The following is a 15025-nucleotide window of genomic DNA, read 5'->3' on the forward strand; positions in this document are numbered from 1 at the left end:
CTTATATCAAAAATGGCCTATGAAAAGGAAGATTAATGTAATCAATTTAGCATAATTGTTTGCAGTACTAAATTCACACACTTCACACCAGTCAATCTGCCCAATCCAATTTCACTAGGGAAGGTATAGCAACAAAACAGTTGAATTTAACAATCTGAAGAGAATCATAAGCATCAAACTTTGATATTCATGCTGACTTGTGTATAAAAGGTTAGATGAGGTTAAAACCTTAATTCTAATGGTGAGGAAATATAGCTCTTTGCAAAACAAGATGACAGAAGTACTCAAGAGGGGCAGAAAATTAACCCATCAGCCAATTACTTGGCTATGCTTGATTACATTACAAGTACCAAGATATTAATTGATCTTGATTTGTGGAAGGAGAAAGATGAAGAAGAGAAACACTCACCACATGCTTTCTCTTGGTCTTGCCTGATGAGCTTTCTTTGCTCTCCTTCAATCCTTCCGTATTCTTCTGGCTGGTGTGTTCCACTGTATGGTTCTTGGATAGTTTGTTCTCTTTGCAAGATGATGGGATTCTTGATAGCAAACTTAAATCGATTTTTACCACCAATGGCCAATTAACTTTACTCTCTCTTATTGGAGATAGCAAACTTCCAACTCCTGTGTCTGACAAAACTTGATCTTTGAGTATGTTATCCTTTGTCTGATTGACAGATTTAACCAGTTTAGACCCATGTTCTTTTGTGATGGTTTTTGTAGTAGTATTGCCATTTTCTTCCTTGAACTTACCAGGTTTATTAATGTTGCTGTGAATTTCCTCTGTAAATTGACTGCCAGGTTTGTTGATGCAAGCCCTGGTTTCCTGCTTATCATTGTTAGCAGACTGAAACTGGGTAGTCCTGTTTACATCTTTGACCCCTGTGGCAAGCTTGCTAATGTTTGTTTCCTTTGTGTTCTTGACCTCCACAGATTTAGGAAAAGCAGTTCTACTTAACTCTCTTGCCAATTTATTGTTGTTAGCCTCATTTTCCTGCCTCTGAGATACAGGGGCAGCAGAAGGCAGATTATAATTGGATGGTGGCTCACCCTTGTTTGAACATTGGTCTGTAGACAAAGAGACTTTACCTGCAAGTTGCTTGCATTTGGCAGAATTCAGGATTGGACTCTTGAGCTTTTTTCTTTCTGATAGAATCTTGGCTGAAGATTTAGTTTCCCTTTTCTCAGCTGACAATTCTACAGCTTTTACCTTTACTTTGGTGTGCTCTGTGTGAGGTTGGTCATTATTAGCATATCTGCAAGCTTCATTCTCTGGGTTTGCTTCAGGTACAAGGGTTAAAATAGATTTGTTAGGTTTCTTTTCACCAACAGCTTGTTGCTGATCATTGGTGTTGTGCAGAGCAGAAGATTTCTGATGTCTGTTTCTGCTTGGAGAAGGCTCCTGTATAGTTATTTTCTCTCTGCTAGAACCCGTACCATCACGGTCCTCCCTTGCATCAGTTCTTTGGCTGTCCTGGGAAATGTGCTCATCTGATGACTCGCTGTGGCTCTTGGAAGGCATGGCTGGCTGGCTGACATTCAGCCAATTATCAAGTTGCCATTTATTTGCTGGTGAAGGATCAGGCTATAATAGAGGCCACAATATGAAACAAATCAGCTGCAATACACAAGTCAAACACATACAGGCAGTTTTAAAAAAGTATAATTAGAATACTGCTCAAACTATTAACATTTAAAATTACTTCTGCAATAGCTTAGCACTCCTATTTTCATAGAACGTCAATCTAAACATACATTGCAAATGAATGCCCATTTCTCAGGTAACTGAGCATGGGAGTTGTTAAAAAATTGAATAATTTGCTGTCTACTATTAAGAATTTATGTATCTTTCAAGAAGCTATTTCATATTAATATAACAACCCAACATCTGTTAGATTTAATGTAACGTCAGCTGCAAATAAAAGAAGGGTAGGCTCAAACAGAGTGGCCACTGTTGGAGCAGCCATTGTCAGAGTGCATCAGTGAGAAAGTGTGAAGGCTTTGGCTTCCTAAGACATAAGAGGAGAATTAGGCCATTTGGCCCATTGAATCTGCTCCACATTTTAAAATTGGCCGATTCATTTTTCCCTCCTCAGCCCCACTCCCTGGGCTTCTTCCTGTAACCTTTGATGCCATGTCCAATCAAGAATCTATCAGGCTCTGCCCTAAGTACACCCAGTGACCTAGCCTCCACAGCTGCCTGTGGTAATAAATTCCACTAATTCACCACCCATAGCAATAGAAATTTCTCTAAATCTTTGTTCTATATAGATGCCCCTCTATCCTGAGGCTGTGCCCTCTTGTCCTAGACTCCCCCACCATGGGAAAGATCCTTTCCACAGCTACTCTGTCTAGGCCTTCGAACACTCGAAACGTTTCAATGAGATCCCCCCTCATCCTTCTAAATTCCAGAGAGTACAGACCCATAGCTATCAAACATTTGTCATATGATAAACCTTTCATTCCCAGAATCATCCTCATGAACCTCCTCTGAACTCTTTCCAATCCCAGCACATCTTTTCTGAGATGAGGAGCCCAAAACTGTTCACAATATTCTATCTAGGTGAGGCCTCACCAATGCCTTATAAAGCCTCTGCATCACATCCCTGCATTCTAGACCTCTTGAAATGAATGCTAACATTGCATTTGCTTTCCTCACCACTGACTCTACCTGCAAGTTAACCTTTAGGGTGTTCTGCACAAGGGCTCCCAAGCCTCTTCGCATCTCAGACTTTTGGATTTTCTCCGCATTTAGAAAATAGTCTGCACATTTATTTCTCCTACCAAAGTGCATGAACATGCATTTTTTGACATTGTATTTCATTTGCCACTTTCTTTCCCATTCTCCTAATCTGTCTAAGTCCTTCTGCAACCTGTTTCCTCAACACTACCTGCCCCTCCATCAATCTTCCTATCATCTGCAAACTTGGGAACAAAGCCATCCAATTCATCACCTAAATCATTGATATACAGCATAAAAAGCAGTCCCAATACTGAACCCCTGCAGAACACCACTAGTCACTGGAAGCCAACCAGACAAGGATCTTTTTATTCCTATTTGTTGCCTGATACCATTTAGCCAATGCTCTAACCATGGCAGTAACTTTTCTGAAATACCATGGGCTCTTAACTTGGTAAGCAGCCTCACGTGTGGCACCTCATCAAAGGCCTTCTGAAAGTCCAAATATATAACATCCACTGAATCCCCTTTATCTATCCTACTTGTAATCTCCTCAAAGAATTCCAACAGGTTCGTCAGGCAAGATTTTCCCTCAAGGAAACCATGCTGACTTTGTCCTATCTTGTCCTATGTCACCAAGTATTCCATAACCTCATCCTTAACAATTGACTCCAACATCTTCCCAACCACTGGTGTCAGGCTAACTGATTTACAATTTCCTTTCTGCTGCCTTCCTCCGTTCTTAAAGAGCAGAGTGACATTTGCAATTATCCAGTCCTTTGGCACCATGCCAGAGTCCAAATATTTTTGAAAGATATGCTCCACAATCTCTTCCGCTACCTCTTTACAACCGGATGTAGTTCATCTGGTCCTCATGACTTATGTACTCTTAGATCTTTCAACTTTTGAGCACCTTCTCCCTTGTAAAAGTAACTGCACTCACTTCTCTTCCCTCACACCCTTCAACATCCGGCACATTGCTAGTGTCTTCCACAGTGAAGACTGGTACAAAATACTCATTTAGCTCATTGGCCATCTCCTTGGCCCCCGTTATTATTTCTCCAACCTCATTTTCTAGCGGTCCTATATCCACTTTCATCTCTATTTTTTAAAACATACTTGAAAAAGGTTTTACTATCTACTTTGATATTGTTTGTTAGCTTGCTTTCATATTTCATCTTTTCCCTCCTAATAATTATTTTAATTGCTCTCTGTAGGGTTTTAAAAGCTTCCCAATCCTCTGTCTTACTACAAATTTTTGTGTTGTTGCATGCCGTATCTCTTGTTTTTACATTAGCTTTGACTTCCCTTGTCAGCCACGGTTGTACTATTTTGTCATTTGAGTATTTCTTTGTTTTTTTGAATTCACCATTGCTGCTCTGCTGTCATCCCTGGCAGCAGCTCCTTCCAATTTACTTTGGCCAACTCCTCTCTCATACCACTGTGATTTCCTTTACTCCACTGAAATACTGCTACGCTAGACTTTACTTTCTCCCTATCAAATTTCAAGTTACACCCAATCATATTGTGATCACTGCCTCCTGAAGTTTCTTTTACCTTAAGCTTCCTAATCACCTCCAGTTTAGTATATAACAACCAACCCAGTATAGCTGATCCCCTAGTAGGCTCAACAACAAACTGCTCTAAAAAGCCATCTTGTAGGTATTCAATAAACTCACTCTTAGTGAGAATAAATTTAGTCAAGAAGGAAAAGGAAAAGTATGTGAAGCTTTGGAAGTCAGGATCAAATGAAGTACATAAGCAGAAAGAAGCCAGAAAGGAATCACAAAAGCTATGAGGGGCCATTAAATTTCCTTGGCAAATAGGATTAAGGTGAATCCGAAGGCATTTTATAAATACATCAAGAGTAAAAGGATAACTAGGGAGAGGGTGGGACTACTCAAGAATAAAGAACATTTGTTTGGATGCAGCAAACGTGAGTGAGGGACTTAATGAGTACTTTGCTTCAATACTTACCAAGGAAAAGGATATGGAGGACCAGGGGATCAGTGCTGAGAGCATAAATACATTAGGACACTTAGAGGTGAAGCAGGAGGAAGTGTTGGGCCTTCTAGTGAGTATTAAGGTGGACAGGTCCCTGAAGCCTGATGGGATTTACATCCAGCTATTGAAAGAAGCAAGAAACGAGATTGTTGGGCCCTTGACCAGTTTCTTTTTGTCCTTTCTAGCCACAGGTAAGGTCCTGGAGGATTGGCAAGTGGCTAACGTTGCATCTCTATTTAGGACAGGGAACAAGGGAAAATTCTGGGAACTATAGACCAAAGAGTCTCACGTCAGTTGTAGGGAAATTGCTGGAGAAAATTCTTTGAGATCCAATACAGTATGTGCGCATTTTAAACCCACGTCCTAATTAGAGAAAGCCATCATGGCTTTATGTGTGGCAGGTCGTGCCTTACCAACTTGAGTTTTTTGACAAGGTGACGAAAGAGATTGATGAGGATTGGGCAGTGGATGTTGCTGACATGGATTTTAGTAAGGCATTTGACAAAGTGGAGGCTAATCCAGACGATTAAGACTTATGGGGTACGTGGTGAATTGGCTGCTTGGATTCAGAACTGGCTTGCAAATAAAAGACAGGGTAATGGTTGAAGGAACTTATTTGAGCTGGAGGTCTGTAATTAGTGGAGTTCTGCAGGGATCTGTGCTGGGACCTTTGTTGTTTGTAATGTATATAAATGGTATGGATGAAAATGTAGATGGGTGGGTTAGTAAATTTGCAGTTGATACCAAGATTGATGGAGTCGTGGATAGTGTAGAAGACTGGCAAAGAATACAGCACAATGTAGGCCAGTTGCAGATCTGGGTGGAGAAATAGCAGATGGAGTTTAGCCCAGATAAATGTGAGGTGTTGCACCTCAGTAGGGCAAGTGCAAGAAGACAGTACACTGTTAAGGGCAAGTGTTGCTGAGCAGAGAGATCTTGGCATCCAAGTTCATAGCTTTTTGAAAGTGACTACACAGGTCAATAAGGTGGTGAAGAGGCTTACAGAATGCTTGCTTTTATTAGTCAAGGCATTGAGTTCAAAAGTCAGGAGGTTATGTTGCAACTTTAAAAAAAAACACCTCTGGTTAGGCCACATCTAGGTTACTGCATACAGTTCTGATCGCCCCATTATAGGAAGGATGTTGAGGCTTTGGAGAGGATGCATACGAGGATTACCAGGTTGCTGCCTGGTTTAGAGGTCATGTGCTATCATGGAAGGCTGGATAAACTTAGGTTGTTTTCTCTGGATCATCAGAGACTACGGGGAGATTTGGTAGAGGTTTACAAGATTACGCGAGGCATAGGCAGCATGGACAGAGTGTATCTGTTTCTAGGGCTGAAATGTCTAATATCAGAGGGCATGCATTGAAGGTGAGAGGAGTAGGGTTCAAGCGGGAATGTGAGGGGCAAGTGTTTTTTTACTCAGAGTGATGGATGCCTGGAATGTACTGCCTAGTATGGTGGTAGAAGCAAATACATTAGAGCTTTTTAAGAGTAGTTTGGATAGGTACATGGATGTAAGGAAGATGGAGGGATATGGACATGGTGTAGGTAGGAGGGATTAGTGTTTGGGTGTTTTTGATTCGTTTAGCTGGTTCGGCACAACATTGCGGGTGAATGGCCTGTTCTTGTGCTGTACTTTCTCATTTTCCCCAAAATGTAAAACACCCCATTTCTCAAAATTAAAATTGATTTGTTAACTCAGCACCCATTCTATCATATCTATACCTCCCAGACGTCTATGATGATCCTCCTCAGAGTTCAATACAACAATAGTAGTTATAAACCTGCCATATACATGAGTACAAATCATTCTCAAGCAATGATCCAAATACTGATCTTTGGGGAAGTCCACTACACACTTTCCTCCATTGAAGAACAGTTTACTACTCTTTTCAGTTATATAGAAACTTCCCCCTTCCATGCTGCAGCTATTCATTTCATAGCAAATGTATCAGATACCTTTTGGAAGGCTGTGCAAACCACATTCGATAGATCTCCCCTTTCCGCATTTCATACAACTTCATCAGAAAGCTCTCATCGGTTTAGATACAAAGTAAACAAAATAAAATATATTTTTGGAAGAGGAAGCACTTTTGGATCTGTTGCATCTACAATGGTAGATCATACAGATTGCACAGGGTTTAGAGTAGAATTAGGACAGTCATTTGCTAAAATGGTTGATCCTTTAAAGTGCAGTCCTCCTGGTGGGGAAAATCTAGGTACTTTTGTTTAGTGTAAGTATTAGGGGAACCAAGACAAAGAGGGGCTGAATAGCTTACTTTGGTCCTTGTGTTCACATGGTTCTGAAATGCATACGCCAATTCTTTTGGAATTTTTAGAATCCAGCCGTGACTAATTTCCAGTTATAAAATAAAATACTACTTTGCATTAGTGAATCAGTGAGACATCTGATCAAAATTGAATGAATACTTAATTTTATATTTGACCATCTACCCATTCTGAAATGTAATCAAAAATGAGGTCTGATATTTTGCTAATAGAGTTTCACATTTGCCTTCTGTATTTAGCTGCTACAACTAATTCTACTGCAACTGGAGTCCTCTTGTCAAGAAACAAAATTACTACCACATAATTAATCTAGTGCATTTCAAAACTGATAATTTTGGTCACGAAACAGTGACATGCCCAACAGGTGCAAAACATCTGACAGTGGCAGGCATCTTATCAAATACCATTTCATGTTGATGATTATCAATGATCTCTCTGCTCATCAAACTTCTGCTGGAAACTTCCATTACATCCAAGAGGCTCAAGGCAGCAGAAGCAAATAGGTTGTGGGGGAGAGCGAATAGGGAGAATCAGAAGGATCAGTGGTTCCGCAGCAGTGATGGGAAAATGCACCAGGATATTAAGCAGATTCTTAGAAAAAAACCTGATTAGATTTCCATTATGATGTGAAATGACATGAAAGTGGATTTACAGCATTCTTGTCCAGGATGAGGGTTGGGCCAGGAAGTGGGGGGAAATAAATGCAATTTTCAGTTGCATAAAATTATAAGAAACACATTTATATGACTATAATTTCTAAGCAATTGATCTAAACATTTACTTTTTCACTCCCACTCAACATGTATTTTAGTAAAGAAATAAATGTAGGCTTAAAGGTGAACATTAATTTTCCACTATTCTGCTGACTAGCTGTCATACCTCAGGAGTGGGGGCCCTTGATGCTCCTTCACTCGATGCTCCTTCACTGTCTGTAGAGGTGGTTTCACTCTCTGAATCAGAGCCAGAAGAATTGCCAGATTCACTTAGGTTATTTAAGCCACCACTGGAATGTCTTGATAAAAAAATACCACTCTGGGGCAGGAAGGAAGCACTATGGAATAACAAAAAAATAAGTCAGGCAAAAATAATGCATTTCTTCAAATGTTGATTTAGTTTATACAGAATCAAAGGAAATAAAAATCCATATAAAACATTCAAAACACATAACAGCCAGATTCTACACCACTTCAATATTGTGACAACTATGATAATTCACACACCACACGTTGAATTATATGTTAGAAAAATTGCAATGTGCGACACAGTCCTAAATAGTCTTAAACAGTTCTGCTACTTTAATTGATTTATGCTCTGCATGTCCACTCATAAAATCAGAAATTTAATCGGTAGAGGTAAAAATGCAGTAACTAATTGATGGAAATTTGAAATTCAGGCCTACTGACACGGTCAATAACGTGGAGTTGGTGGTTCATTGTGAATCATTTACTTAACAAAAAGACTGCTGTAGGTTAGAAATTATGTCACATTTCATATAGAACTAGTTTTAGCTAAGTTAACGACAAGGACGAATAAAAATCTACTGAGATAATGATGGATTCCTCAGGATGTACAGTATGGGAATGAACTCTCATGGCCCAGGTCTTAAATGAATTACTTTGCATCAGTCTTCAATCTTGCAGAAAGTGAGTATGTTGCAGTGAGATAAAGCGGTTCAAATTGCTGAACATAATCAGAACAAATTCTGCAGATGCTAAAAATCTTGAACAACATAAACAAAATGCTGGAAGAACTCAGCAAGTCAGGCAGGGGAATAAACAGCTGATGTTTTGGCCAAGACTCCTCGTCAGAAACGGAAAGGAAAGTGCAGCAGCCAGAATAATGTATTGGGGAGAGGGGAAGGTATACAAACTGGCAGGTGAAAGGCAAAACCAGGTGAGGATGAAGTAAGAAATTGGGAACTGATAGGTGGAAGAGGTAAAGGGTTAAAGAGGGAGGAATTTAATAGGAGAGGACAGTGGAGCATGGAAGAAAGGGAAGGAAGAGGTGAGGAGAAGGAAAAGAAGGGGAACCAAATGAAGGAAAAAGAGAAAAGAGATTTGGGGGTGTAGTTACAGAATTTAGAGAAATTAATGTTCATGCCATCAAACTGAAGGGTACCTAGACATAATAAGAGACTAGACAATGAGGTAACCCATTGGGGCACCCTTTGAGAGAATGGTAGTGCAGTCTGATGTGACCAGAATGAACACTAAATTTTCCTGAATGCTATTGGTATCGTTTTGCTTTGGAAATTGAAGAAAACCTCAGGTTATTAAAGAAGAATGACGCATAGCAAGGCAAATAAGCTCCTCCTTGTTTAACGAAGGACACTTTTGATGGCTTCATTTCTGGTTGATCTGCCACCCTTGTGCATCTCGTTGTCATTCTGGAGATGTGCAGTCCTTTCATCTGCCATGTCTTCATCTCTTCTGCTGTTTATTCTTTGTCTCTGATCTTGGAGACATGCATTTCTCTGCTCCTTTGTCTCCTCATCGCTCCTCCTTCTATGCCAGTTGTTGTCATTCTGGAGACGTTCATGCCTCTCCTCCTCTGTCTCTTCTTCTCTCATCTTTTTTGTCCTGACTCTTTTTTTTTCTTTTTTAATATTTTTATTAATCACTTGCATAGATGAATACAAAATACATTGATATGGAAACAGAAACAAGATTAAAATGCCCCATAACTATGTACAGTAAATTAACCATATATTGAAAAGATATATTTTATTCTAATCTAAAGCAAAATCAAAACCCCAAAACAAAACAAAAAAAAACTCTTTGATCCTGGAGTTGTGCGGCCCTGGCCTCATCCGATCCTTGTTCTCTCCCTCTCCTTGCCGCTTCCCGACGAAGTTTGGCGTCATCTCTTGACCATAATGTCCCCCTTCTCTTTCCACGCGGCATAATTAGGCTGACCATATTTTTTTACCCTAATGCTGGATAGAAGATATGAAGCAGTAACACCAAAGCCTCCAGGATGCTGATTATTCTTGATCATGCAGTTGGCGCTCTCCTAAATGGACGTGATATAGTCACTGCTGTCCTTTGACTGCAGCAAAGGGTTTGATGGGCGTCTCAAAGTACGTCATTACAATAAGATTTAATTATCTCTTATTGATGGGTCTCAGTTTGATCTGTCCCAATCCTGCACATGCTGATGGTGGTTAGCAGAATGTGACTGCTCAAAATACAGCAGCCCTGCCCTTTGCTCCGGTTGGTGTCGCTGCTGTGAGCATTGTTAGTCGCTTCTGAGGCTGGCTGTGCGCATGCATCGTGGTGCCGCGTCGCGGTTTCCATCATGGCTGACGTCAGCTCTCGGGTGAAAGCTGGGCTGCTAATTTTGGCGAGTGAGCAATTTTATACGAATATACAGCCCTGAACTTTGCCTGCATTCTGTAAGTTAGTGCATTTTAAGTCGATTTAGCCAAAAATAGTGCCGCTATTATGCACCGTTTGCGCTAATTGGAGGTCACAAACAGACAAACAGAGCATGAGTGTTTTAGTAGCATATAGATGTTGCTCTTCTAATCTGAGTATGGCCTCATTATGGCAGTAGAGAAGGCCATGAACAGACATGTCAGAATGGGAAGTCAAATTGAAATGGATGGCCACCAGGTGATCCTGGCTTTTGAAGTGGATGGAACAACTAAGTGGTCCCCCAATCTACGTTGGATCTCACCGATGTAGGGGAGCCCATACCAGGAGCACCGGATCCAGTAGATAGCCCTGAAAGACTCACAGATGAAGTGTCACCTCACATAAAGGGACTGTTCGAGGCTCTGAATGGTGGTGAGGTAGGATATGTAGGGACAGGTGTAGCACTTGTCACGCTTGCAGGGATAAGTGTTAGGAGGGAGATCTGTAGGGAGGGATGAGTGGACAACGGAGTCAAGTACAAAGTGATGCCCTTGGAAAGTGGAGAGGGATGGAAGAGAGGGAGAAAGGTGCTAGGTGGCAGGACACCGTTAGAAATGGTGAAAGTTACACAGAAAGATGTTCTAGGTACTAATGCTTGTGGGGTGGGAGGCAAGGACAAGGGGAACCCCATCCCTGTTATGGTGATGAGAGGATTAGATGCGGACAAATGCCTGGGAAATGAAGGGAACGCAGTTGAGAGCACCATTAATGGTGGTGAAAGGGTAATCTTGTTCTTTGAAAAGGGAGGACCTATCAGATGCCAAGGCTCATTCTGAGAACAGATGTGGTGGACACAGAGGAACTGAAAAAAGGGAATAGCAGTTTTTACAAGTGACAGGGTGGGAAGTGCTAAGGTCAAAATAACTGTGATAATCAATTGGTTTGTAAAATATGGCAGTAAATAGTTTGAATCCAGAGACGGAGACAGTGAGATTAAGAAAGCGGAGGTGTCAGAGATTGGTTAAGTAAATTTGAGGCAGGGTTGAAGTTAATAGTTGATGAAATCAATGAGCTCAGCATGGATAGAGGAAGCAGCAGCAATCCAGTTGTCAACGTAGTGTAGAAAAAGTTGGGGAGCGTTTTCGGTGTAGGCTTGGTACATGGACTGTTCGGCGTAACCGCCAAAAAGGAAGGCATAGCTGGGGTCCACATGAGCCCCCATAACTACAGCTTGGGTTTGGAGAAAGTGAGAGGTCGAAAGGGAAATTATTGAGGGTGAGACCCAGTTTTGCCAGAGAAGGAAATAGCTGAGGATGTCTTAGATAGAATTAAGTCACAAAATATATAGGATTGCTGATCCACAAAATATCTATTCGTTAAGAAATAGGAACAAAGGAGCAGAAGTAGGACATGTAACCACGCAAGCCTATTCTTTAATTCTGTGAGTACATGCTTATGTGTACTAACCTCATCCTTTTATCTTTTGTACAATAAATTAATGACTGATAACGTCAAAAGCTGTCTGGGGAAGGGAGTACCAAACTTCTACCTCCCTTTACATGTAGAGATATTTCCCATCTTCACAATCAAAAGGCTTGGCTCTAAATTTTAAAACTGTTGCGTAATTCTAGGTGCAAACAGCAGGAACAGTTTCTATCAACCCCTTTAGTTCTCCTTAATATGCTGAAAGAATTATAATCTTAAAATGGTGGTGCAACTGGTTGCAGCAGCTTCTACGGCGTCAACAAAAGGTGCTACCGTTCTACTTAAACGCACACCTAATGATGACGAGGTCCTGCTATATGTTAAGAACTTAAAGTACTGCAGGTCTACTGCTTGCTGGCAGAGATATTGAAGGTGCTTCTGCCCGAGTCGACGGAGGCTTACAGTCAAATAGCGAGCGGCTGTTATGGTTGCTTTTCTTGTGATCACAAGACCTCTTTGGAACATTGTTAATCTGGTACGCCATAAGTTGCATTCACTAATTTATTAGATGCGAGCAGGGGTGGATGGAAAAGGCTTAGTCCTCAGTTGTAGTGGCAACTAGGCCTGAAGCCACGGTGTCGCCCATTTGCAGCTGCCCGGAGTGATGGGACGGAGCCATTAGGCTTCACTGGGGGCGGTGTGGCGCGGTGTCCAGAATGGAGTCGGAGCTGCCCTCCCAGGGTTTCGCAGAAGACAAGCTCTCTTGTGGCCGACTGTAGATATTTTTAGCTGCACTCAATGGACTCTGACTTCAAGCTGCAGGATTGCGTGCATTTCAACCGCCAGACAGGCATCCAAGCCATCGCAGTTGTGGCAACTGAAAATTTAAAATGGACTGGGGGTCTGGACTAATATTATATAGATATATGTATTTGTCTGGTTGTGTTTTTACTACTATTCTATCCGTGCTTGTATATGCGAGGACTGGCATCAAAGCCACTGATTCGCCTAGTGGGAGTTGGGCCTCAGTGCAAGGACTGGGCCAGTCGACAGATGATACTGGTGAGCTGGGGTGGGGAGTCTGAACTAACATATAGTGAAGATGAAAACTCAAGAGCAGAGTTCAGCAGACTAATTGAGCTGCAGAAAGGTGTGAAGATCAAAGACGCATTTTGGCTACTAAGGAAATACAGAGGCATGTCCATGGCCAAAGCCCTGGAAACTGCCAAGCAACAGTTAATAGCTCTTGCTACTAGACTACAGAGGTACACTAAGGACGCAGAGGCCAAGCAAATAAATGCACTCTTCTCCAAAGAACCAGGAAAAGTATTCACACAGTTCCAGAGCAACAAAATGCCAGTACCTGAACCAACCAAAACAGCAACTACCAGAAGAGTATACGGGAGAAATAAGCATTACAATGCACCAGTGCCCAATGGCTGAAAGACCTACAAGTAAACATCTGTAATCTCCCAGAGGAAAAACCAGTCACCATCACAGCAGATGTCCAGCAACAGGTAGCAAGTATGAGGAACTGGACATCACCAGGGCCAGACATGATCCACGCCCGCTGGCTGACAAACTAACAGCACCACATACATGGCTGGAAGATCAAGTGAACCAGCTGCTTGAAGCAAGCACCCACCATGAGTGGCTAACTCAAGGAAGGACAGTACTCATAGTGAAAGATCCTCACAAAGAAGCAACACAATCAAACAACTAGCCTATAACCTGTCTGTCAACAACATGAAAGCTCCTATCAGGCATTATAGCCACCAAGCTGAAGGAACAGGAGTGTAAATTCTTGAGTCCTGCTCAGAGGGTGATTGGTAATGGAACCAGAGGACCCAAGTACAAAGCAGTCACATGAGACTCCAAACCAACCCAAGCACAGTTTGGATTGATACCAGAAAGCACATGACTCAATGCCCCACACATGGATCCTGGAATGTCTGTACAAGGTAAACAAGACACTAATGACCTTCATCAAGAACTGAATGGGCCATTGGAGGACAATGCTAGGCGTTAACTCAAAGCTAATAGCACAAGTGACCATCAGATGTGGAATGTACCAGGGTGATGCACTACCCCGACTGCTGCCCTGGACATGCTTGAACCCCCTCAGCCAGATCATCTCAAAGAGTGGATATGGGTACAGGTTCAAGAGTGATGTGGCCATCAGCTGCCTCCTGTACATGGATGACATCAAGCTGCATGCCAGAAATGAAAGAGACATTGACTCACTAATCTATCTAATAAGGTTGTAAAGTTGTACTGGAAAAGTGCAGCCAGATGATAGTGAAAAGAGGCAAATTCATCAAGACCGAAGGAGTTGAGTTATCTGCAGGCCACATACCAGGCGTACAGGATAGTTACAAATACCTGGGTATCCTGCAGGCACATGGAAGCCATGATGAGGACACAAGGAAGGCTGCAACATCTAAGTTCATCCAAAGAGTGAGACAGATCCTAAAAATCCAGCTGAATGGGAAGAACAAGAGCAGAGCCATAAACACATTCGCCCTACCAGTCATCAGGTACCCAGCTGCAATAGTATGCTGGCCAAGGAACGAACTGGAAGCTGCTGACTTCAAGACCCAGAAATATTAGCAATACATGAAGGATTCCATCCAAAGTCCAACATCAAGCGACTGTACACCCTCTGGAATAAAGGAGGATGGGGACTTGCAAGTGTCAAGACCACAGTCCTGGAAGAAATGTGAAACATCCATGAGTATGTCAGGAAGATGGCCCCTAAGGATGACCTGCTAGGAGAATGCCTAAGACAGCAGGCAGGGGACATGGAAATGGAAGTGGGTGAAGCAGAGCCAGAGGACCAGAGGCCACGGCAGGACAAGCCACTGCACTGGATGCATCATCGCCAGATATCAGAGGTGGCTGACATAAGAAAGCCTTACCAATGGCTGGAAATGGACAGCACAGAGGCACTGCTCGTGACTGCACAAGAGCAATAGAAGCAAGATGCAGACTGTGTAAGGAATCCGCTGAAATCATCCAGGACATTGTTACAGGGTGCAAGATGCAGGCAGGAACAGCATACACTGAATGGCACAACCAAGTTGCAGGAATTGTATACAGGAACATCTGTGCTGAGTATGGATTGGACACTCCCAAGTCCGAATGGGAAACACCCGAGAAGGTAATGGAGAACGACAAACTAAGATCCTTTAGGTCTTTCAAATACAGACTGATAAGCAGGTAACCAGACATAGTAATACTGGACAAGGAACAAATTAATAGATGTGAC

General features: G+C 42.0%; 1 protein-coding gene across 2 annotated transcripts in view; it reads right to left on the bottom strand.

The window, feature by feature from the left end:
- The window catches only part of LOC134344162 (AF4/FMR2 family member 1-like), a 160460-nt gene that overhangs the window by 30094 nt on the left and 115341 nt on the right, over positions 1-15025 (bottom strand). For both annotated transcript variants that reach the window (XM_063043501.1, XM_063043500.1), the window contains exons 10-11: positions 7856-8027; positions 410-1585 (exon numbers count right to left, since the gene is read on the bottom strand). In XM_063043501.1, the coding sequence (XP_062899571.1) occupies positions 410-1585; positions 7856-8027 (1348 nt within the window). The remainder of the gene's footprint in view (positions 1-409; positions 1586-7855; positions 8028-15025) is intronic.

This window comes from Mobula hypostoma, chromosome 3 (assembly GCF_963921235.1).
Source record: "Mobula hypostoma chromosome 3, sMobHyp1.1, whole genome shotgun sequence".
Lineage (NCBI taxonomy): Eukaryota > Metazoa > Chordata > Chondrichthyes > Myliobatiformes > Myliobatidae > Mobula > Mobula hypostoma.